General features: G+C 51.9%; 11 protein-coding genes across 11 annotated transcripts; 7 read left to right on the forward strand and 4 right to left on the reverse strand.

Moving 5' to 3' along the window:
• The first annotated feature begins 1,438 nt into the window (after positions 1-1,438).
• BO94DRAFT_567231 (putative MFS transporter) lies at positions 1,439-3,160 on the forward strand. The gene is made up of 2 exons (XM_025614611.1): positions 1,439-2,126; positions 2,180-3,160. Exons 1-2 carry the CDS (start codon positions 1,504-1,506, stop codon positions 3,120-3,122), a joined length of 1,566 nt encoding a protein of 521 aa, XP_025465624.1. The 5' UTR covers positions 1,439-1,503; the 3' UTR covers positions 3,123-3,160.
• Positions 3,161-4,925: 1,765 nt separating this feature from the next.
• BO94DRAFT_547839 (uncharacterized protein) lies at positions 4,926-5,518 on the reverse strand (the record flags this gene model as incomplete). The annotated part of the gene is made up of 3 exons (XM_025613358.1): positions 4,926-5,239; positions 5,289-5,339; positions 5,398-5,518. The coding sequence occupies 3 exons, from the start codon at positions 5,516-5,518 to the stop codon at positions 4,926-4,928; spliced, it is 486 nt and encodes a 161-aa protein (XP_025465625.1).
• A 633-nt stretch (positions 5,519-6,151) lies between these two features.
• BO94DRAFT_558006 (protein kinase) lies at positions 6,152-7,699 on the reverse strand (the record flags this gene model as incomplete). Its single annotated transcript, XM_025613969.1, has 6 exons — positions 6,152-6,320; positions 6,460-6,581; positions 6,649-6,767; positions 6,820-7,032; positions 7,068-7,408; positions 7,470-7,699. 6 exons carry the CDS (start codon positions 7,697-7,699, stop codon positions 6,152-6,154), a joined length of 1,194 nt encoding a protein of 397 aa, XP_025465626.1.
• A 665-nt stretch (positions 7,700-8,364) lies between these two features.
• Positions 8,365-10,173, forward strand: BO94DRAFT_558007 (uncharacterized protein; the record flags this gene model as incomplete). Its single annotated transcript, XM_025613970.1, has 8 exons — positions 8,365-8,550; positions 8,598-8,625; positions 8,676-8,847; positions 8,906-9,061; positions 9,199-9,264; positions 9,320-9,449; positions 9,496-9,807; positions 10,105-10,173. The coding sequence occupies 8 exons, from the start codon at positions 8,365-8,367 to the stop codon at positions 10,171-10,173; spliced, it is 1,119 nt and encodes a 372-aa protein (XP_025465627.1).
• A 405-nt stretch (positions 10,174-10,578) lies between these two features.
• On the forward strand, positions 10,579-12,330 carry BO94DRAFT_587271 (amino acid permease; the record flags this gene model as incomplete). The annotated part of the gene is made up of 2 exons (XM_025615815.1): positions 10,579-10,801; positions 10,856-12,330. 2 exons carry the CDS (start codon positions 10,579-10,581, stop codon positions 12,328-12,330), a joined length of 1,698 nt encoding a protein of 565 aa, XP_025465628.1.
• Positions 12,331-13,153: 823 nt separating this feature from the next.
• Positions 13,154-13,777, forward strand: BO94DRAFT_145999 (uncharacterized protein). The gene is made up of 3 exons (XM_025605763.1): positions 13,154-13,343; positions 13,409-13,426; positions 13,479-13,777. Exons 1-3 carry the CDS (start codon positions 13,336-13,338, stop codon positions 13,744-13,746), a joined length of 294 nt encoding a protein of 97 aa, XP_025465629.1. The 5' UTR covers positions 13,154-13,335; the 3' UTR covers positions 13,747-13,777.
• Positions 13,692-15,691, reverse strand: BO94DRAFT_145500 (MFS multidrug transporter). The gene is made up of 5 exons (XM_025605759.1): positions 15,328-15,691; positions 15,257-15,278; positions 15,136-15,209; positions 14,759-15,088; positions 13,692-14,711 (listed from the first exon to the last, which is right to left on the reverse strand). The coding sequence occupies exons 1-5, from the start codon at positions 15,510-15,512 to the stop codon at positions 13,808-13,810; spliced, it is 1,515 nt and encodes a 504-aa protein (XP_025465630.1). The 5' UTR covers positions 15,513-15,691; the 3' UTR covers positions 13,692-13,807.
• A 1,362-nt stretch (positions 15,692-17,053) lies between these two features.
• On the forward strand, positions 17,054-17,843 carry BO94DRAFT_536837 (uncharacterized protein). Its single transcript, XM_025612122.1, has one exon. The coding sequence runs from the start codon at positions 17,186-17,188 to the stop codon at positions 17,690-17,692; it is 507 nt and encodes a 168-aa protein (XP_025465631.1). The 5' UTR covers positions 17,054-17,185; the 3' UTR covers positions 17,693-17,843.
• Positions 17,844-17,854: 11 nt separating this feature from the next.
• Positions 17,855-18,759, forward strand: BO94DRAFT_145591 (uncharacterized protein). The gene has a single exon (XM_025605760.1). It carries the CDS (start codon positions 17,986-17,988, stop codon positions 18,634-18,636), a length of 651 nt encoding a protein of 216 aa, XP_025465632.1. The 5' UTR covers positions 17,855-17,985; the 3' UTR covers positions 18,637-18,759.
• BO94DRAFT_536838 (MFS transporter) lies at positions 18,330-20,739 on the forward strand. The gene has a single exon (XM_025612123.1). It carries the CDS (start codon positions 18,797-18,799, stop codon positions 20,576-20,578), a length of 1,782 nt encoding a protein of 593 aa, XP_025465633.1. The 5' UTR covers positions 18,330-18,796; the 3' UTR covers positions 20,579-20,739.
• Positions 20,740-22,399, reverse strand: BO94DRAFT_536839 (putative phosphatidylglycerol specific phospholipase). The gene has a single exon (XM_025612124.1). It carries the CDS (start codon positions 22,160-22,162, stop codon positions 20,861-20,863), a length of 1,302 nt encoding a protein of 433 aa, XP_025465634.1. The 5' UTR covers positions 22,163-22,399; the 3' UTR covers positions 20,740-20,860.
• Positions 22,400-23,079: the final 680 nt, after the last annotated feature.

Consider the following 23,079-nt stretch of genomic DNA (forward strand, 5'->3'; position numbering starts at 1 on the left):
GCTTCACTTCTCTCCCCTGACAGACGGATATCTTCCACTCATCTCATCCAGAAAAGCAGCAAACCAGCCGTTTCACTCGGGCCCCCGCCGGGCGTGTAAGAATATCACGCGCGCTTGCGAGCAATGCCATCGCCGCCGAACCAAGGTAAGAACTAAATGACTGGATGTGGAGTCGGGACGACTTTAACCTCATACAAATAGCGATCATTCTTTTGAGAGCAGCTTCTCTGAAAATCTTCCTCTCACAGCAGTTTTAAAGCTCAATGGCGCTCATCCAAAATGCTCTCGATGTCTCGATCACGCCACCGAGTGCAGCTTTGCTGACGAGGAGGATGGGCGTACGCCGGCTTCCAAATTCTACGTGGAAGCCCCCCGAGGCTGAATACATCTGCCAGAACTGATTCTGCAACACTGCACTCCATTGATGTTAAGGTGGGGGTAGCCAAATTCAAAGAAAGGCCGCGTTGGGCCACCCTGATTCGGGTCATGTTCTCTCGGAAGGGGTCACCTCGGCCACCCGGATGCAACTGACATGGGCGATCCTGACTTGCTTCCGGCTATTAACTGGGACATCCCGGATCTGGACGACCTTCTGAGACCTGTACCGTGGGCGCGCAGTAGCATCTGTGTCAAAAGACGGGCGGACTGACGGGCTACTGCATATCAGACATGATGCATTAGAAAAGTCAAGTCTTATCTCTATTCGATATTTCTCTACTCGAGCCCCCCACGAGTCATATGCAATAGAGATTTCGCAGCCCCTATTGACGGATACCTCGATTAGTCTTGAGCAGAGAAAATGGGGAGGGAGAAGGTATCAATTGTTGTGTTTGCTTTCCCTTTCTTTCCGTTTAATATTATCAGGGGCCCGTCAACCCAGCGGATTACGAGCACAACTGCACAACGCGCAAATTAATAACCCGACCGTTATCTCCAAGCCACCTAATAAACGGAGAGTTCAGGCATGTTTGGTACGCAGCGGGATGATGTCACGACATATGCCACTACGACCGAAACGGAGATCCGTCGGAAGCATCCCGACCATTCACGGTCCGGCCGACGCGATGCCTCACTTTCAGCTGCAGACCCCGGCCAGCTGCAGCCAGTCATCGGCGTCCCCCATGCCGATGACGCCTTTTATTGACGGGCCGGCACCATGCTTAAGGGCACCTGGGGTTGCCTCGGCTGGGGAGCATATGATAATGCGGGCCCCATCAAACGTGGGGGTGCCTCAGTGGGGGTGTCTTTGCGGGGGGCAAATGCGGGGGATGAAAACCCGGGGACAAGTGGGTACACCGCTATGGTCTTAGGGCTCCTCATCGCATCAGCCCATGGATGCCCATCCGGTCCAGCTCCAAGCTTGGACCGTCGGCGTTTGACAACTGACGGGACGTGGGGGTGCTGCGGCTGCTGGTCGTGGCTCTTATATTCCCGACCCCCTCCCACCGACATCCCATCCCGACCTGGATCTGTGCCGAAAACAGTGCCAGACAGCTTGACACCATGGACTCTTACAAGCCTGATGTTGTTCACGATGAAGGTGCTGACTTTGTCAAGCCCACCGATATCAATGACATCCATCACATTCGAGTTCCCGTGACGGAAGAAGACAGCAAGCGCATCGCCCGCAAAACCGACAAAACCATACTCGTCATCTTGATTTGGGTGTATTTTCTGCAGATTCTTGACAAGTCCGTGCTCGGCTATGGTGCAACTTATGGGTTGGAAGAGGACACTCATCTCACAGGAAACCAGTACTCGCTGGTCGGCTCCATTGCCCCAATCGCACAACTCGCATGGCAGCCGTTCTCCTCCTGGCTGATCGTGACGGTACCACCAAAGATCCTGATGCCCACCTTGGTGCTCGGATGGGGCATTGCGCAGACATGCATGGCCGCATGCAGCAATTTCGGGGGACTGATGGCCACTCGGTTCTTTCTCGGCTTGTTTGAAGCGGGGTGTATCCCACTCTTCAGTCTCCTGACGAGCCAGTGGTATCGACGTGCCGAGCAACCGATCCGCGTGGCAGCCTGGTATGGCACGAACGGAGTAGCGACCATCATCGCTGCGGCACTATCGTTCGGCCTGGGACATATCAAATCAGGGGTGCTGAAAGAGTGGCAAATGTAAGAATCACTGCTCTCGAACCGGATTCCAACAGCTCACTAATACGTCGCAGCATCTTCCTCGTCGTCGGACTCATCACCATCGTCTCCAGTCCATTCGTCTACTGGAAACTCGACAACGACATCCCATCCGCGCGATTCCTCACCGAAGAAGAAAAGCTCCAAGCCATGGAACGTCTCCGAGCCAACCAAACCGGAGCAGGGAGTCGCGAATTCAAAATGGACCAGGTATACGAGGCTGCTCTCGAGCCCAAGACCTACCTATGGGCCAGCATGGCCCTACTCCTCAACATCGGCGCATCCGTGTCCAACGTCTTCGGTCCATTAATCCTCAGTGGCCTGGGTTTCGACACCTACACCACTACCCTCCTGAACATGCCCTTTGGCGCCGTCCAAGTCATCGTCATCCTCCTCTCCAGCTACCTCGCGCAGAAAGCCCGTATCAAGGGCATTGTCCTGGCTGTGCTGATGCTCCCCGTGGTAGCGGGTCTGGCTATCCTTTATGCCGTCCCACGCGATAGCTCCTCCACCGGTGCCCTCATGGCAGGATACTACCTCATTGCGTTCATCTTCGGAGGTAACCCACTAATCATTAGTTGGGTGGTGGCCAATACGGCCGGGACGACGAAGAAATCGGCCAATATGTCTCTGTACAATGCGGCTGTTTCAGCCGGAAACATCATCGGACCGCTTCTATTTAACGAGAAGGATGCTCCTACTTACTTACCTGGACTGCGCGCGTGCGTAGGGATCTTCGTGGCATTGATTGCCGTGTTTTTACTGCAGTGGTTGGATCTCTGGATACTGAATAAGATGCAGGAGAAGCGACGTGTGCGCAACGGCAAGCCAGCCAAGGTAGTGGACGTGTCGATGCAGAGTAATCGTCAAGTGGAGATTGAAAATACCCTCGAGGCGACGGGGGAGTCGCATACCGGCGCCAGCGGGTTGATGGATTTGACGGATGGGAAGAACGATGAATTTGTTTATGTGTATTAGCCTTTTGTGTTTGCTTTGTTATTTACGAATTGAATGAGTTGAATCAATTCCCTTAAACTTAATTCCAAGAGTGATAAGCCCAATGGCACTCATTACTAACAGCCCAATTATTCACCGAATGAAGAATACAGTGAAGAAAAAATGCCATTAAGTGATGTACCCAACGTCCCAACCACCCCATCCTCCCTCTTTCCTCCCTTCATCTCCACTTTCGATCCTTCTATCTTCTCCTTACCTACCTACATACCTACCTATGTCCTCATCTCATCAGTGATCCCCTCCGGAGTCGTTTCCATCCTACCACTAATATAAAGACAGGGCATAACCTCCCAATAGTCCGGACAACCACGAATTCAACACCAAGAACCAACGAAACATCGCAAAATAGTCTCGCACTTCGCACAAAACCACCCACCTAGTTAAGATTTTAATTATGGTGAGTATCAAATCGAATAAAATGCCAGGATCAGATAATTAATCTCTAACCCATAGGAAGATGAGCAAGAGTAAAAGAAGAAAGAAGATCTGCAAATGACCGTATTTACTATAGAATATGGTTTCCATCTCAGAGGATACAAACAGGGGATTTTTGGCTGAGTATGCAGAGGTGAGTCGGTAGGATCAATTAATCATACCCATTACCTTGGATAAAATAACATACACGATACATCGGTTGGAGCATAGAGCGACCCGTTTTGATCGTTTCCTATCTCACCTCGGGGAAAGATGATATAATCCCGAAGAACCTGACGATAATACAGTACTTCATCTGTTGATCATACTTCCATTGACGATGAACGCAAGGCAGTCCAATCCGTCTGGTGTATCTTATTGATACTCTCTTGTTGCGACATCCATAATAGAAACTCAACATAAGAGACAAAGGAAAAGAACGTGAAAGACCCCAAACGACCGATGAGATGAGTTGTCAATGGAATTTGGCACATCATCTTGGATATATGTGCTCGGTTGACGTTACGCAAACGGGCCTCATTGCATCATGAATATAGTGGTTGCATGATGCATCTGCACTAAGCACTTATACTACTTGCAAAAGGAAAATTCCTCCAGCAGGATAATTGGAAGACAATTCCACGAACCTAGCCCTACATTCGAATAACCTTGGTGAGCTACCCTCAGAAGTGGATTTATTATCATGACAGAAATAGCAACCCATCAATTATTATACCCTCAAAAATAGGAAAAGAGTGAGCTACACCCAGCGGACACAATTTGCTCGAAACTGCCCGACTATCTGCCTGGAGTTACTACGGTGCTTTCGCTGAAAGGGACGGAACCCTAGAGTATGCACCACGTCACACTTACTGATGAATTGGGGTGGAAAATGCGTAAGTTGTCGGTGTTTCGTTAGGCGTTTAAAAAGGGTAAGGATGATTATACATGAATATCATCGCCAATGTGATCTTGGAGGACTTGGGGGATTGCACAGTGGTTATACAGCTCAGAGCAGGACAGGGCTTTGATGGGTTGGTGGGGACGCTGTGAGAGGATTGACGGGGTCTGTATACTCCCTTCGACTGGTATTGAGAGTCGTGCTAACGCTGGGGGGTTGTTGTATACAGAAAGGATAATGGGGTTATATTGACACTTTTTGTTTCTATATTGTGTTTGAAGATTGTCAATAGTGTACTAGATAAATGTGATAAACTACGGAAGGAAATTCGCATGAAGTTCTCGTAGCAACGTCAGTACCACTGACCTGTAGAAACAAGCCCATTATATCCATTCTCTCATGAACAACAAATAAAACTACAACCTTCATAATATACAACAGTAGCACCCCTAACACCCCTTGCATTCCTTCACCCAGAGAGAAATCTCCTGGTACTGATCATCCGATCCATCAAGATAATAGATCTTCTTGATTTGACCCTCGTTGGGATCAACCCCGAATGAGCTCTGTCCGTCCACAGTCAGGTAATTCTGGTCATTGACTCCGAACCCGGTAAGCACGGCACCCGCAGGGGCTCCGGCATTAGGCCCTGTCAAGGTAACCGGAGCATTGCCATCCTGCTTGACATAGAGATGCTGCACGCCAGCGGAAGATTTGTGCTGCTCAGTCCCGGTAATCATGCCGTTGTCGTTGCCTCCTTTCACTGCTAAGTGTTAGTTTCTGTGCTGTTGCGAGGATGCGACCGGGCTTACGGATGAGAATGGGGTAGTTTGCAATGTCGCCCGTTCCGATGTATGCATTCGCTGGCAATAATTAGTACGTTTGATATAAATTGGAGATTCGACTAAGGATGGTGCATACTGCCATCGGTTACCACGGTCCAGCCGCCGTCGGCCACGAGGGTATATGCTGAGGGGAAGGGGGCGGCTGATACGGTCGCGGCCAGTAAAGACGAAAGAGCGGTGAGGGATAGAAGCTTCATCTTGAGATGTGTGGGTTTAAATGTATTGTATGGGGATAGTCGAAGTAAATTGACCAAGGGAGTGAAGGATCGGACGTTGATATTTATGGCTTGACGTCTGCGGGGCCGTCAGTCAGCATCGGCTGGGAGGAGCTATTCTGGGATCATTGCCCCACAGGATCATCCAGTGGCGAGTCCCTGGACTCTGGAGGGTGGCTATGAGGTGTCACACTGTGGATGGGTCCGATTATTGAGAATAAGGCGACCCAGTCCGAATTAGAATGAAGCCGGAATAAAGGGAGAGAAAGCAGGGTCAGCGCAAAGCTGTAAGAGTGTAAAAGACGAAAATGTCCAGCAACCCCACGATGAAATGAATTGCAATTGAAAACGACTGCCGAAGCCTCAATTTCCAGCATGGATGGGATCGATCCTGTGGTTGACAATAATCGGGTGGCCAACAATTGAGGGTCGATCATCCGGGAGGCCGAACCTAATTGCAGCATGCAGGTCTCACCCTCCCCTGCGCCTCTTTCCATGCAGCCAAATTCACCGATGTAGCAATGCAGTGTCCCATCCGGTTCTATCCCATGCCTACCCCGCACATGACCACAATGCCGCTCACCGACTGTTTCTAGAACAGTTTCTCGGACCGTTCTACAACTTTAACCATCCGTGTCCCAGCAGATCTGCCGCCGATTTCCGAAGCTGCGGATCGATTTGAAGCATCCCTCGAATGAAATCGATGAAGACGGGCACTTCAGCATCCGACATATCCGCTGGTTTTATGAAAGGCTTGGTAGTGCCGTTGATGAGTCGCTCGAGGCTCGTGGACTTCAGGTCTGGGATTCGGTAAAGGTTCCCTATATCCAAGTCACGTCAGAGAACGATAAATAGAAGTAGGATCTCGCAAGTTACCTTTTTCATCAAAGAAGTCTGCTGTCCGGGCTCCCCGTTCAAGCAACTGGGATGGAAATGGCCCAAGAATCTCCATCATTCTGGCCAGCTGATCATCCTCGGCTGTCCATGTCCCGTTCTTTGACGCCGTGCTAGAGAAAAGGACAAACCCCTGGACAAACTCCACAAGCTGCCCACAAGTACCGAGTCAGGGTCACTGCGGGATGCAAGTTGTCTGGATAAATGGAAATACATACAAGACAGCCAAGACTCCATATATCAACCTGCGTGTCCCAAGGGGCGCCAATAGTTACTTCGGGGACTCTCAGCGCTGGTGATTGAATCAACTCGGATAGGTGTTTATTCCTCCAAGAAGCTAGAGAGATGTGAGTGCTGATGCAAATGAAAGCGGAGGGATCTGTACTTGCCTACACCAAAGTCAATTATTTGGATGCGGGGTTCCTTCATTTCGGATAACAGAGGAGTCGTTATCACTTCTCGAAGAGGCACGGGCGCGTCGCCTTCATAGCCTATCCGCGGAGGAACTTCCGACAGATACTGATTGATGATACTATCCGGCTGGCCTAGTTCCAGCAGTATGTTGGTCGGTTTCAGGCATGCCTCCAACGGACATGTCAGTGCTGCAGCATGTGATATTTTAGCCATGTGCTCATACCAGTGTGAACAACCCCACACTCCCTGTGAAGGAAGTCAAGCCCCAGCAGAAGCTGACGAGCGATGGTTCTGACTGACTGTACAGGCAGTCTCCCATCTTCAAAGTTGGCGGTCGGGAAGTGCATGTGGTGCCCCAATACATCAAAAACAAGGCACACGTGGTTACCATTAGGACCCGTATGTCTAAACTGATCGAGAAGGGGAGACACATGGTGACAGCCTTCATTGGTGCTAGTCGTAGAAATCTGGGAGACCTTGGACAGGATCTCCCGTTCGAAAATATCATGCGGGCCACCATAACAATCGGCCCTCAGCAATTTGAGGGCGACATATCGCTGCTGTCTATTGACATCATCAGCAAAATTTGTATCATAAGTAAGATATCGAAACACAATTCACTGACTGGGAATCTTTAGCCAGCCAAACGGTAGAATACTGTCCATAGCCGAGTTTCCTGAGCACGGTGTATTTCCCAGAGCCGAGGCTGTCGCCCAGGGAAACGCGATGGAAGCCCCCGGGTTCATACAAATCTGGTTCTTTGAGAACTGGGCGCCGATTTGCAGGCTTCAAGGGAGCTAGTCGGGCTGAACCAAGGATACTTGATAAACAGAACCGGAGTTTGGATAGCGACATGCTTACAAAATATAAGTTAGATGGGAATGGCAAGTAGCGCGGAGTTTCGGGGGGTGCAGCGGTTATGTAAGTTGGGTCTGGACTTGGCGTGATGGAATGAGTGAAATGCCTACCCTTTTCACACACACACACACACACACACACACACACACATAATTGGTTGATTTAGAGAGAATTTTGGATTCCTTGATATCAAGGACTTGTGAGGGAATACAATACGCTCACGATCAAGAACTTGTTGGATAACTCAGTCTAGAAGCCCAAGATGACTGAACCCAGATGTAATGCACACCCGAACTGAGGAAAATATATCTCGTCGAGAAGTCTTTAAGTATTGATGTTATCTGGTCCTGATGGACTGATTTAAAATTAGAACTGGATAGTCCCGTGGCTAGTGAAAGTTTGATCGATACTATGCCTAAGCCTGACTCGCTACATCTCCAGCCGTGTCTCAGCATCAAGCCCTATACTTCACTTCTCACCCAACAATGTTCGCGGAACTTAACATCGGACTACAGTCTGGGATTACAGGAAGTGCAACCCTGGTTAATGATCGCCCATTGAATACATGAAAATGCCTGCCACTGACTGACAAGTGCCACAAAAGGACTGAGCTCTGGTGCTTTTATCCAACATCTTCAACCTTTCACACAGCTTTGTTCACCATGATCCGCATCGAAAAATACGTCACAGCGAGGGCCAGATTACCCTTCATTATCGAAAATTGGATCGAACTATGCCTCGGGGTCTTAGTGATTCTGCTTCGACTCTACTCTCGAGCCAAGGTGGTGGGCATCAGAAAATGGCAAGCGGACGACTTCATGAGCATCATTGCGCTTTTTCTCTGGATTGTTGGTATATCGAACCCGCTTAAGACGCAGGCACTGACAATTTCAAGTCAGAGGTGACGATGTTCAAGCTCATTGGTGAGCGCTGTCGCCGCATGCTCTGGATACGATGACTGACTGCTCCGCAGTCCACCTTGGAACTAATACCGGCCTTACCGACGAGGAGAGAGCCTCGATCAGTGTGAAAGAGACGCACGAGCGGATGCTTGGAACCCAGTTCCTTCTGGTCGGCTGGATGCTCTATGTGACCCTCCTCTGGGTGCTGAAGGCTTGCATGTTGTGCTTCTTTGACCGTCTGACGTATATTGACCTGCCGGACTTTGAGGATTGATTCGAGGATTTGTCTAACAAAGGGTAGCATTGGTCTCCCCAGGCAAAAGTTCGTCAAGTACGCCGCGGGCTTCTGCTTTTGTGCTTACATCGCCGCGATGATGACCATCCTTCTGCACTGCATCCCGCTCGACCGATTATGGCAGATCTATCCCAATCCGGGCTGTAAGCTGTCAGCCCTCAAGTGTCACCTCCTGCTAACCGCTGCTAGTGAGGTGCACCCATGCCACGGTGAACTACATTGTCGTTGCGGCCACCAATATCTCGTGTGTCTCCAAGCCAACAGGGATTCGGACAAAGTCAGCTAACGGGCAGATGTAGGACGGATGCCATCCTGCTGTTAATCCCGATTCCTTTATTGGTCCGAGTGCGACTCCCAATGCGACGGTATGTCCACCACCCGACCCCAGTGTGAACCTCGAAGCTCACTCATCTGCACCAGCAAACTAATGGCCGGCCTGCTGCTCTGCGGAGGTATATTTGTGATGATCGCCGCCCTGCTACGGTGCTTTCTCTCTCTCTGGATGATTGACAGCGTGAATGCAAGCAACGTGTGGGGGGTACGCGAGACCGTCCGTTCCTCTAGTCTCCTTTGTGACCCATTCTGACCCGCGACAGTTCATTGCCGTCATCGCCGTCAATGTGCCCTGTATCAAGCCGCTGTTCGGCAGGTCTGCCTCGCATGGGGAATGGTCGATGGATCCGTCGACAGGGAAAGGTGGAGCCGCCGCCAGCCACAGGCTGAACGTGTTTAACAAGTCAACGGAGGGGCAGGCTAGCCGGAGACGATCTGGTGGCGAGCTTATCTTGAAGGATAGCCGAACTCAGTTTGGGTATGAGATTCAGGGAGGGATAGACCAGGGGATGAACGAGGAGGCGGGTCGAGACATGACTGGCAAGAGTGGGATCCAAGTGACGAGGGTGTACGAGGTGCGACGGACTGTCAATAATAATAATCCCTCAGGCATCGCGCCCGAGTCACGCGACCCGCCTGATCCCCCCGAGACCACGTGATGCGGAACACCAACGGCGGTTGCCACTCCCGAAGGAGATTAGTGTCGATGGTGATGCAAACTTTTCCCCTCTTTTTCTCTCTCTTCTGCCACGCCAACATCTTATCATTTCTAGTTTATCCCCTTGTGTTTGAGGATCTCCCCCTCTAAACCAATACCTGCCAGAAGCCAAACCAATTTATTATGATTATCATATGGTAGTGAATGCATCCAGTCCAGTCCAGGAATGCTGGGTGGAATGCCCCCAGTGTCTGCGCCCGGCGATAACCGCGGACCTACTTAAGAGGGGCGAACTTCAACCCCGACGCGGTAGAAAAGGTAGAAGGGCTCTAGAAGACCGCATGCAACCGTGATAGGCCATTAGGTAATGAATGGGCCGGTCAAGTGGGTTTTGCCGCGGGTTCTGACGTATGAGACGCCGGCAGCACCACTTCAGTCTTCAATGGCCCGGCAATTTGGCGAAAATGCTACGAGAGAAAAATTCGCAGCCAGGCTGCCGGCCACATGGCCTTGTTCCTCTTACTCTTGACTGACTGTCCACGGCCAAAACTCAAATCGTCGTTGACGTTGACCACTCGACGCCTGCTCTGCGCTGAGGCTCTCTTCTCCGCTGGCCTCGCGCTACCGTCACGCTCCTCCCTCGTCTCCCACGCCATCCTGCCCTCCCAGCCGCCCATCACATCCAGCCATGGCTGACAAGGAGGTCACTTCCCCCGGGAAGGCGACCTTTGGGAATGCCGTCACCGAACAGGACGGTTCCAATGCTTCCTCGGATCAGAACAGCATCCAGTCGGGCCTGCGCGAGCGCAGACGGAATGGCCTGACCAAGGACGTCGAGAGTGATAATGAGGAGGACGAGACCAAGCTGAAGCGCAATTTGAAGAATCGTCATCTCCAGATGATCGCCATTGGTGAGTTGGGAAGCTCATTTCCCCAAATGTGAGCCTCATCACTGACCCCCGTAGGTGGTACTATCGGCACAGGTCTCTTCATCAGCAGTGGAACGGCCCTCGCAGAAGCCGGCCCGGCAGGCGCCCTCATCGCCTACGCCTTCGTCGGTTCAATTGTATACTCGGTCATGTGCTCGCTGGGAGAAATGGCCACTTACATCCCCATCACCGGTGCCTTCACCTCGTACGCCGCGCGTCTCGTCGATCCAAGCTTGGGTTTCGCCATGGGATGGATATACTGGTTCAACTGGGCTTCCACCTACGCGGTGGAATTGACTGCCACCGGCATGATCGTCCAGTACTGGAACGATCAGCTGTCCATTGCCATCTTCATCGGGATCTTCTGGGTGATTATCACGGCCATCAACTTCCTCCCCGTCGGCTTTTACGGCGAGCTGGAGTTCTGGTTCTCCATCACTAAGGTCTTGACCGTCTTGGGTTTCATGATCTTCGCCATCTGCATCGACGCCGGTGTTGGCAAGCAGGGATACCTCGGCTTCAAGTACTGGCATGATCCTGGTGCCTTTGCCCCCTACCTCGTCACCTCCAACGAAGCTATCGGCAAGTTCGTCGGCTTCTGGGCAGTGCTCATCCAGGCCGGTTTCTCTTATCAGGGTACCGAGCTGGTCGGAGTCGCGGCGGGTGAAACTGAGAACCCCCAGAAGACCGTTCCCTCTGCAATCCGCAAGACCTTCATCCGCATCCTCATTTTCTTCGTCCTGACCATCTTCTTTATCGGCTTGCTGGTCCCTTACACCAACCCCGAACTCGCCAGCGGAGCTGAGAACGCGTCCGCCTCTCCCATGGTCATCGCTGCCAATCTGGCTGGTGTGAAGGTCCTCCCCAGCTTGATTAATGCTGTGCTTCTCACTGTCGTCCTATCTGCTGCAAACTCCAACGTCTACAGCGGTAGCCGTGTCCTGCTGGGTCTGGCCCAGGAGGGGTTTGCGCCCCCGATCTTCGGCTTGGTCACCCGCCGTGGTGTCCCCTACGTCAGTGTGGCGTTCACCGCGCTCTTTGGATTGCTGGGATTCATGAACGTGTCGGACTCGGGCAGCACCGTCTTCAACTGGCTGGTTAACATTTCCAGTGTGGCCGGATTCATCTGCTGGACCTGCATCAACGCGAGTCACATCGCCTTTATGAAGGCTATGAAAGCCCGCGGCGCTTCCCGCGAGACCCTTCCCTACAAGTCGATCTGGCAGCCCTGGTTGGCCTGGTACGGGCTGTTCTTCAACATCCTCATCATCTTCACCCAGGGTTTCACGGCGTGGATCCCCACCTTCAATGTGTCGGACTTCTGGGTCGCATACATCTGCCCCATCCTGTTTGTGATTTTGTACGTCGGCCACAAGGCCTGGTACCGCACGGGCTTTGTGCGCCCCATCGAGGCGGACCTGGACACTGGACGCCCGCAGTACACCACGTGGGAGTCGAGCAACCCCAAGGACGGATGGGCGAGGAGGATCTGGGACAGCATCATGGGGTAGATTGTGTGTCGAAGGAGTGCATTAGAGATGCACTGGATAGAGGTAGACCTGAGGTGTTTTGCCTCGTAATGTATAGCGGAGTTTGGCGCGCATTGATATTTACCATTTGTACAGTATAGCTGTAGATGTCGATTTGAACGAGGAGCTATAGACCATGTTGAATGCAGGTTGTAATTAATTCCAGTACAAATACTTTCACCGAGATTCTCATTAAAACTACTAACACCAATACTACCACTACGTTCTCGCGGCGGGCAGACAAATATCTCCCCGCCTCCCACATTCCTTCCTACCAGCCATGTCAAAACCATCCAGCCCAACCACCAAAATACTTACACGAACAAACCATAAAATACACATAATATCTAAATTCTAACCAGACAATCCACTGAACCGTCCCACCGTCCCACCGCCATCCCCATCTATCGACATTACATCGGACTGAAAATAGTCATCCAAACCCCATGGAGTACTAGTAGGTAGGAACCTTCACCCTAACCCCATTAGTACCCCCTCACCACCCAAACCAACCGAACCATCCAAAGGGGAAAAAGTAAATCCAATGACCAACCATGACCTCACCCGGAACCATCTTCCGATGACCCAGAACCAATGATCCACCCAGCCACATTACCTATTGTACTACCCTATCCAGTCAGCAAGGGAGTGGGAATGAAGAGAGGGGTCTGAGGGTTAACCCCCTCATCACATGTTAGCTATTGAGCGATATAATTCCAATCTACTACTATTAAGTGGATCAAGTGAAATGAATCAAGTGACCATCCGTTACTTCGTTGAAATTCCAGAATCTCTCGAATTGTGCGACGAGGCACGAGATATCTTATCTATTTGTTTGGTGATTTTTGGTCAGATCAGTTGATAGATACTACGGGATGGCTCGACTGGGTCTGGGTGTGGTAGTGGTGGGGATGGTCTTGGCTGCGGTGGGAATGGCTCAGACGGTGTGTTTGGAGGAGTGTTTTGATATGGAGCAGCCGTGTCCGTATGGAGAGGTATGTACGGATTTATTGCCTGTGTTTTTGTTTGGTTGCGTTGGGCTATTGCTGACAATGGACAGAGATCGATTAATGTCGAGGTAGGTGATGAGTGATGAGGTTGTTCTGTTAGTCTAATGAGGTGTCTGTTAGGGCTGCTGGAGCTGCTGCCGTCCGGTGGACGAAGAATGAACAAACAAATTCTCATCGATTCGGAGGACGTAATGGGCCAGTGGCTAAATTGCAACATGCTTCAGAATCACAAATATACTCTAACTATTCGTACCTACCCAATGGCTCCGTTATTGGTCATTGTCATAATCATGAATCTTCATGTCAGTCAAAAGTTCGTGTCTGTAATGCCAACCCCATTTATTTTGTGTTGTATCGTTCTTATCTGAATCAAGTGTATAAGCCGTAATCTCGCGTAAGCATTTATAATTCGTCGTATGCGCTGACCCCCTGTATCTCTATGATCAACACTACTGAAAGTCCTGGTCGACGCCGTTCTCCGCATACACTTGCAGGCTGTACTTGGCGAATGCACTGCGCATCCTCATGCGCTCTCCAAACCGACTGAGGAGTGGTGGAACGATGCAAAATATCGTTGCCAGCACTGCAAGGATGGAAACTGCCACGTTGGCACCCAGTGCGTCGAACATCTTGCTTCCAAACAGAGGGAATGCGGCCGATAGAAGCGATCGGATGATGGAGAGGGCGGCAAATCCACTAGCCGCATAGCTGAGATAACTATCCGCCAGGTACGCCGTTACCACAATCTCCATTTCGTTGAGCGCATATCCGGTGAAGAAGAGGGCGGCAACGGAAGCAAACCAGTGGACGTTGGTCACCTCGGGAGGAATCGTCCACGCAAACCACCAGAGCGAAATCGCGAGGACCGGGGCTCCGATGAAGATCCCGGTGAGCTTGTGTTCTGGTTTGAGAACGCCGCATTCCTTTTGCCGTTTCTGGATGATGCGATAGTCTAAGATGCGGGTCAAGGCATTTGGAATAACGCCGAGACCGAGGGCCAGGAATGGAAGAGACGCCTCATCCGTGCTAAAGCCAAAGGCCTCGTAAACGGGCGGAAGGGCTTCCGTGAAGAGGTATACCAACGCAACACACACCCCAAATATCATAGTAACGATGAATACAATAGGTTCGGTCACAAAGAGTCGGAGTGGTCGCAAGAGCCCGAGGTGAATAAAGGTGCGCAGGTCCGGCATATAATCGGGGTTCTGGGCTTTAAGAGAATCATTGCCGGTCAGCTTGCGCAAGGTTTCTACTTCCCGGACAAGGAGAAGGGATGGTCTGGATTCTTTGATGCATAAGAGCAGCCCTGCAAGAAATGCAGACACAATCGCCCCGACATAAAAGACCCATCTCCTATTTTATGTTAGTACTCGAAGCTTAAGTGGACGAGAAATGCTCACCAGCCAAATCGAACAGCAATATATGAGCTTATAATGGGCCCAGCACTAACACCCATACATGCCATAGAAACATATATCAACATGACCAGAATCCGGTCATGCGTGTTGAACATGTCTTCGATGCTTCCGGTAATCACTACCGTAGGGATGGCGGAAAGGAAGCCCGTGATGAAACGACCGACTACCAGGGCACCGAGTGAGGGGACCGCTGCGATGACGAGACAGAACACGCTGTATAGTGATGCGCTGAAGATGTAGAGCTTCTTCCGTCCGAAGGATTCCGAGTATGGGGGGAACACGATCCCCCCGAGGCCTTGCCCCAAGAGATATCTGCAGTAAATTAGCGGCTTGTTGCGGAAGCAGAGTGGGTATCGCACGTTGACACGTAGAGAAACAACGTCAGGGTCTTTCCCGTCCCGAACTCATTCTGAGCAGCGGTGGCTGTCGTGGCCTGTCAAATGTGAGACACGGAACATGCATTTGGGATGTCCTACTCACTCCTGAGGTACTGAGACATGTCCTGGAGAATTGAGGTCAGCCGACGTCGAGAAAATTCCAAGACACCTTACGTAAAAAACTCCAACAGCGAGATGACAATAATATCGTAGGCCTTGCGTACTGGATGCCAGTTCCGCGGATGCTTTCGGTTGGTTCGCGCCCAGCGCAAATGACACCCATCCGGGGTCAGTTCTAGCCCATGTTCGGACGCCAGCACACTCAAGTCAGAGAGCTCTTCAAGACTGTAGTCACCCATTGTGAAATTATCAACCGTTCACGATGGATGTCTCAGTCCATGGGTTGGTTTTAAAGACCAAATAGTGGTGGGTCAATCAAGGGATGCATACCTCTGGTGGTGTTGGAGGAGATGATCACTAGGACATGCGGATCACCACCCACTCGTCCGCCCCCTGATTCGACTGGAGAAGCTAGCGTGGGTCGATGCGATGAATAGGAAGGATTTTCAAATACAACCAAGCAACAGGTGTGTCCGCTAATGTCCCTGGCCGCCGTTGAGAGCAATAAAAGACCCGAGCATGTAGTACACACCGGGGTTGTACGTTGTGGGGGCATCTTTGCGTGACGTGACGCAGCACGTCCATTCAAGGACATGGATCATCCGTTAAAGGAGTCAGAATATTCAGTGTCTTTGCTTCCTCGACACTTGCTCAATTTGGCCGTGGTTCTACTTGAGAATGTTGACGGGTGCTCGGCATATTGACTTTGCGGAAGGGGAGCTCTGGACCTATTCCTGCTCATAAGGCTAGCGACACCTGGTAAATGGTGGCATGATATCATATCGCACATTCCAGAATGTAGCACCTTTGCACTCGCGTGTCATTGGCCCCGAGACCACGCTTCCCCAGCATACGCGCAATAGGCAGCGTCAGTCCCACGAGAAGATGTGTCTTCCACGCAACGGATGTCGATCAGCGCATAGCTGGGTGGTCCTGAACGTCTACTGTTTACTCCTGATTTCCCAATATAGTAGTAGTTGAACGTCTGATGATGTCGGCACCGGACTGGCAGCGATGCTAACTGATGATGACCCGGTGTCCTCGCTCGTCATCAGCAAAATATGTAGCTCGATATCGAAGATTTCTATGGAAGGCTTACCCTAGAAGGCAATTACGAATGGTCAGCAGTCATATTCAGCTCGAGCAGACACCGATCCAATTGCCAAAATTGGAGACAACTTGCGGAGAAACGATGCACTGTTGCAAACCATGGGTAAGCTATCGACATAGCCGATACTAAATAACGTTGTGAGTAAGACGGGACCATCGGGGATACACCCCGACAACAAGACGCAAAGGAATAAGGCACAGGACCTTGTGGATTATCGCCGAAGTCTTGTCATGACCTGATGTGGGAGCGTTGCGGGGAAGGACGAGGAGAAAGGCGGGCTCACGTGGACGCGTGCATCCTGAGGCCACAAACACACGGCCTGGAATTTCGGGCAGCCGAGCCGTTAGCCATGGCCAGGAGAACCGGGCAAGAGGCGGGGTCGTGTTGTTGGCAGCCGAGTATCCCACAATAAGATGATAGAATCCAACCCAAAGATTTCGAACTTGTTCCTACTGGTTGACGCGACGCACCTGATCGGCGGTTAATGATGGGTGATGACCTGGCCGACACGTAGTCACCCTAGCGATAACAGATCAGCCAACCAACAATAATTATCATGCATGCAGACGGGAAGCCGAACTGCAAGGCTGTGGTCAAGGCTGTCTTCACTGGAAGACTTACTGTTGTCTGTGTTTGCTGTGTCTGCCTTGTCTGCGTTGTTTGCATGACGGACATTCTATATACTATCCCGGCGCCTGCCAGTGGTTTCCTTCCACAACCAAACCTCTCCACCTCTCTCTTCTACTAATACCCCCCGTCACCAAAAACCATACTCTCCATCTCTTCTCACTCTGACCAACCATGACCATGTTCCAGTCCATTCTTGACTGCATCCTGGGATCTTCTCCCGACACCCATCAAACCATTGCGGCCTCCCCCGCCTACCTCGCGTCCGACATTGTCACCACCATCATCACCAGAGACAGCATCGAAAGCATCCACAAAGACCTGAATGAGAAAATCAAAGCCAATGGATGGAGTGACTCGATCGCGCAGGCTATTCTCCGCGGCCTCAACGATGCCATCAATGCGGGGGCAGAAATGGCCCATCCTGCCACCGATGCTTTGAACAAGGCAAAAGAAGCGGCAGTGGGATTTGCGGAGGAGCACCCAGTGTACACCACCCTCCTTGCCTTGGGGGTGTTGGCGATTCTACTACCGTGGGTGCTGGAAGTACTGGGGTTTGGAGAGTTGGGACCGATCGCCGAGTCCTTCGCCGCCAGATGGCAATCTACATACGCCGGTTATGTGCATCGTGGTGCCCTTTTCACGTACTTCCAGCGGCTGGGTATGAAGTGGCACTGGTAGGTTGAAGAGTCTATTAGTCGGGCAGATCGTGCTGAGTCGAGAGTCATCTGGTGGCACACATGATATGCGTGATGGGATATTTGGGGAGGCAACAAGGGAACGCGTGAAACTAGCTAGAAAAGTTGTCAATATACCTTTCTTTGGTGAGGGGTCAGTATCGAATTAGCTCACGTAAGTTGTTGCTGTGTGTTTTGGTAGCAGAGCACTCTGCTGCCAGTGATGAGAAAAACTCCACAAGGAACGGAATTAATCTCCAGGCCATTCAGGTGAGTGGCTATTGCTTCCCCTATCTTATGCTAGACAGCTGGAAGGCTAACACAGGTTATGTGCATAGTAAGGTCAGTGCCGACCGAGCCGGCTGTGCAACACTACTACAACCGTTGCCACATGTCAAAGGGCGCGATTCCCACGAAGCTTATTATGCAAATCCACAGATGGATCGCCAGGTACAGCCGTCCCGTCTTCAGCCGAGTTGGTGCTCGAGTTTGTGCTCTGGTACGGAGTACGTATTGATTTCTCAATGCATCCCCTTATGCAGCCGATCGACCGCACAATCACGCCGACATGGAATCTGGGATCGGCAAACTAGCGCGTGCTCGCTTAAAGGCTTCATCGCCACATCGTCAATCATATACAGTAGGTGGTTCTTCTTCTCGAGTCACCTACAGAAACCGAGGCAGATCTCGAGATTGTTTCATGATGCGTTCGTCAGGTATTGTGACGGATCAAAACACGAGAACGATACCAGCGCCGGGCCCAGCCTCGGTCCGTCCAGCCATCGGGTTGCCGAACTCACAACCGAAGCCTCCACTCGGTGGGCCCATGGAGAGTCGGTGGATGGCGGTGGAGTCCACACAAGCAACGGGATTCGGCCAGTCGAATCGGACGACACCCACTTTTCCCTGGGATGCTTGCATCAACTGCACCAGGGCCATCCTGCATAGCCTGGTCATGTCGTAGTGCCCGTTGGGTACCACACCCTAATAAAATTCCTCAAACACGCCATACCAGTCGCCAATAACCCAATCCTTTATATAACCATGTCACCCCACTGCCCTCGCTTGTCGCAGTCCACCATGCAACAACACTCCTTTCCATCCCATCATGGCCAAGATCCCTCACTGGCGTCTGATCGTCGATCAAAGTGTCGTCACTCAGGAGATCATCGACTATCCTTATGCCGGTTCGGGGACGGAATCAGATCCGTTCGTGGTAGAATGGATTCCCAATGACCCACGCAACCCCATGCTCTTCAAACAAAAGATGAAATGGGTATACACCATCATCGCCGCGTTCGCCACCTTTGGCGTCTCCATGGCCTCATCTGCCTACGCCGGCAGTATCGACCAGGTGATCGAGCACTTTAACATCAGCACTGAGGTAGCCACGCTGGGAGTGTCCTTGTTCGTTCTAGGATTCGCCATCGGCCCACTCTTCTGGGCACCCCTCAGTGAACTCGTTGGTCGTCAACTAGTCTTCTTCGTCTCCTACATGGGCCTATCCGTATTCAGCGCCGGCGCAACAGGCTCCAAAAACCCCTGGACATTAATCATCCTCAGATTCCTTGCTGGCTCCTTCGGATCCAGTCCCCTAACCAACGCAGGCGGCCTCATCGCCGACGTCTTCCCCGCCGAGGAGCGCGGCTTAGCAATGAGTGTCTTCGCAGGAAGTCCTTTCCTCGGACCGACCCTCGGCCCCATCATCGGGGGATTCCTAGGTGAAAACGCAGGTTGGAAATGGGTCGAAGGGTTCTTAGCAACCTTCACCGGTCTTATCTGGATCGTCCAATTTCTCATCGTTCCCGAAACCTACGCCCCAGTCCTCCTCCGCAAGCGCGCCGACCGTCTCACCAAACTCACCGGCAAGACCTACATCAGCAAACTGGACGTCGAGCGCGGCCGTGTCTCAATCAGCAGCGCTTTCGGCGCCGCTCTCCTCCGCCCCTGGATCCTCCTCTTCGCTGAGCCCATCGTCCTCCTCCTCTCTATCTACATGGCCATCGTCTACGGAACCCTCTACATGCTCTTCGACGCCTTTCCAATCGTCTACCAAGAACTCCGGGGCTGGAGCGAAGGTGTTGGTAGTCTACCTTTCCTCGGCGTGATGGTCGGGATGATGTCCGCAGTCGGATACAACATGTGGGACAACAAACGGTATAAACGGGTGCACGAAAAACACCGCGGATTTGCACCCCCGGAAGCCCGTCTCCCCCCGTCCATGATCGGCAGCATCACTATTCCGATTGGACTCTTCTGGTTCGCCTGGACCAACGGTCTCAACGTCCATTGGATCGTGAGCATCATCGCCTCCGCCCCATTCGGCTTTGGAATGGTCCTCGTCTTCCTCAACATCATGTCCTATCTCATCGACGCATACACTATTTACGCTGCTTCCGTGCTCGCTGCCAACTCCATCATTCGAAGCTGTTTCGGTGCCGGCTTCCCTCTCTTCACTACCTACATGTACCAGAACCTAGGTATCCACTGGGCATCCTGCATCCCGGCCTTCCTGTCGATCGCTTGTCTCCCCTTCCCATTCATCTTTTACAAGTACGGTGCAGCAATCCGACGAAAGTGCAAATATGCCGGCGAATCGGACGCATTCATGAAGAAACTGGCCGATAAGTCGTTGAATCCGGAGAAGAGCCAGGAGGTGGTTGATGAAGAGGCCGAGGCTGTTGCGGATGGACTTGACGAAACGCGTGTCGACAGGGAGTTGGATCTCGAGCGTGCGAAGACGGCGAATACTGTGTCGGAGTCGAGCGATGAACATGGTGATCGGCAGTATGAGGCGAATCCGTATGATATTGACCGGGTGAATACGAGGAACTCGGCTATTTCGCGGTCGATGTCGACGAAGTCGAGGAGGAAGAAGTTTGGGTTTTAAGGGGAATGGTTGAGTACAGTTGGTGTTGGTGCGGTTGGTAGCAAAGTGTTGAAGGGGCTGATTTTGAGATACCCTTCTGTTTTTCGTCGTTCGTGATACCTTGGTTATAGATACTACTACTTAGCTCGATAATCAGATAATTTCTAGTGGATGTGTAAAGTTAGTCCATAAAAATAAAATCATATATACGCCTAGAGATCATGATCACAATTTAATATACGCCATTTGAGTCATCACTTTCATCACATCACCTTCATCCCATCCCATCCCATCATCTAACATCTAAAAATCCGCCGGCTCAGGTAGCTTCTCAGGAGTATCACCCCGATACACACCGCCAACCAACTTTCCGAAACTCGGCGACCAGGCGACTCTCGGAGTCAACACGGGCAGATGCCACAACTCAGCCACATACTTTAGAATAGAAGTATGAGTAAAATCATTAGGTTGATCGGTCGGACGATTCTGGACCACACCCTTTCCGACCCAAGGCGAGATCAACAGCGTCGGGACACGAATTCCCAACCGATCGAATTTAAACTCGATTTGACTTCCATCTAGAGCCCACTCCTTGTGCGTGTGATGATCACCCGGTGGAACGTTATCCGGGGGGGATACATGATCCGCGAAACCACCGTGCTCGTCAAAGGTGAGAATGAAGAGGGTTTCATTCCACTGGGGCGAGGAGCGGATGGCTTCGTAGATACTTTTGATGAAGCCCTCGCCCATATTGATAGGGGAAGGGGGATGGAAGGACATATAGGAGCAGCATTCGGGGTTGATCCATGTGAATTGGGGGAGGGAGCCTGTTTTAGCGTCTTGGTAGAATTGGTCGATGGGTTTGACGTTCGTTTCGCCTTTGCCGGATTGGGCGGTCCATTTGTAGAAGAGAGCGTCTGGGAGGAAGCCAGTGGCGTTGGAGTAATTGATCCAGGAGATGTTGGCGGCGGAGAGTTGTTCGAAGATGGAGACCTGGGGGAGAGAGGAGGTTAGGAAGTCGATGTCGTTCATTCCGTGTCCGTGGCTGGTTCCGGAGGTGAGGTAGGCGCGGTTCGGGTTTGTGGGGCCCGGGACGGCGGCGAACCACGAGTCGAAGAGGACGAAGTTTTCGGCCATGGCGTTGAGGACGGGCACGTGGTCGGGGGTGTAGTAGTTGATGACTTCGGCGGCGCGGGAGAGATCGCGGTCGATGCCGTAGGAGCGGATTTGTTCGGTCACGAAGCCGTTCATGGCGGCGTGGCTGGTGTGGTTTGGATGGTAGGTGCTGTAGACTTGCATTGAGCCTCCGGCGATGGAATGGTCCGGGTCGTCTGGGGCGACGTTTTTGGCGGTGGGTTTGGCACAGACGGTGTGGGATTTGTGGTCGTCAATGTTGGATGGGTTGCAGTATGTCCGGTTGACGAGGCCGTCAATTTTGGGGTTGTAGGTTAGACCGCCGGCGTAGGTGTCGAAGGAGAGGTTTTCTTGAACCAAGACGACGACATTCTTGATGGGGCCGCGTGGTGGTAATGGTTTTAGGTTATGAGGGAGGCCGGAGATACCCAGGCCAAAGAAGAGAACAGCTAGGACTAGCAGAGTACTCATGATCAAGAGAAGAGCGGTGATGAGGGCCGTCTTGCCCCAAGTTGATAGCCATGTTGGCAGTGACCGTTGTGGCTTACTTAGGTCGTCGATGAGTTCATAAGGTACAACTTCACCATCAGGCCCCAGGAGGGGACGGCGCTCCTCCGGGCGCGGCGTTCCACGTGCAGTTTGTGATGATTTGGACTGCATGTTGTCTGTGGACGGGGATGAGGTTGTACGATTCTACGATTGTACGACGTGGGAGGGGATGAGGATGGTACCTTGTGCAGGTCCGGTGGAGGTCGGCGGATATTGACGCGGGGCTGGCTGGGCCGATTGGCGGCCAATCTCTCGATCTCATGCCGACATCCGCGTCTGCCATTGGCTAAGACCGTGTGTTTCTCGGCATTGCTCCACCACGCTAGCCGTGGTTGGATAGCGGCCGTCTAGGGCGCCGTCATTGGCCCACGCGATTCTCGGCAAGCCGGCGGGCAATTGCGGGGATTCTCGATTCCACGCAGGGTCCAACCTCAGGCCCTCAGGCCCCTCAGGCTTTTATCCCTTATGCCTGGTGGGACAGACCAGGTCTTCGATCCTACTCAACATTTATCGACACCTGCCACGTCCATCATCGCATGATCAACCGTGCACCTGCCAACATGCCGACGGTTCAACAGCAACACCACATGCACTTGCCACCATGACATGTGGCATCACTTGAGGTACCCTGCTGTGATGAATGCCAGAGATCCTTGCACGGGAGGTTAGCTCAAGTACAAGACTGAGAGTATTATCACTGTTGCTAATAGTCAGCATGGTTGAGCAGTGCCGTGATAATTTCTTCCCACAAACAGCAGAATACCAACCGTAGTGTTGCCTCTTGACCCTCTCTCCACACGTCGAAAACACTCCGCGAACGGTCTTTGGAGCCCAAGGCA

Source organism: Aspergillus sclerotioniger (assembly GCF_003184525.1).
Source record: "Aspergillus sclerotioniger CBS 115572 chromosome Unknown BO94scaffold_20, whole genome shotgun sequence".
In the NCBI taxonomy this organism is placed as follows: domain Eukaryota; kingdom Fungi; phylum Ascomycota; class Eurotiomycetes; order Eurotiales; family Aspergillaceae; genus Aspergillus; species Aspergillus sclerotioniger.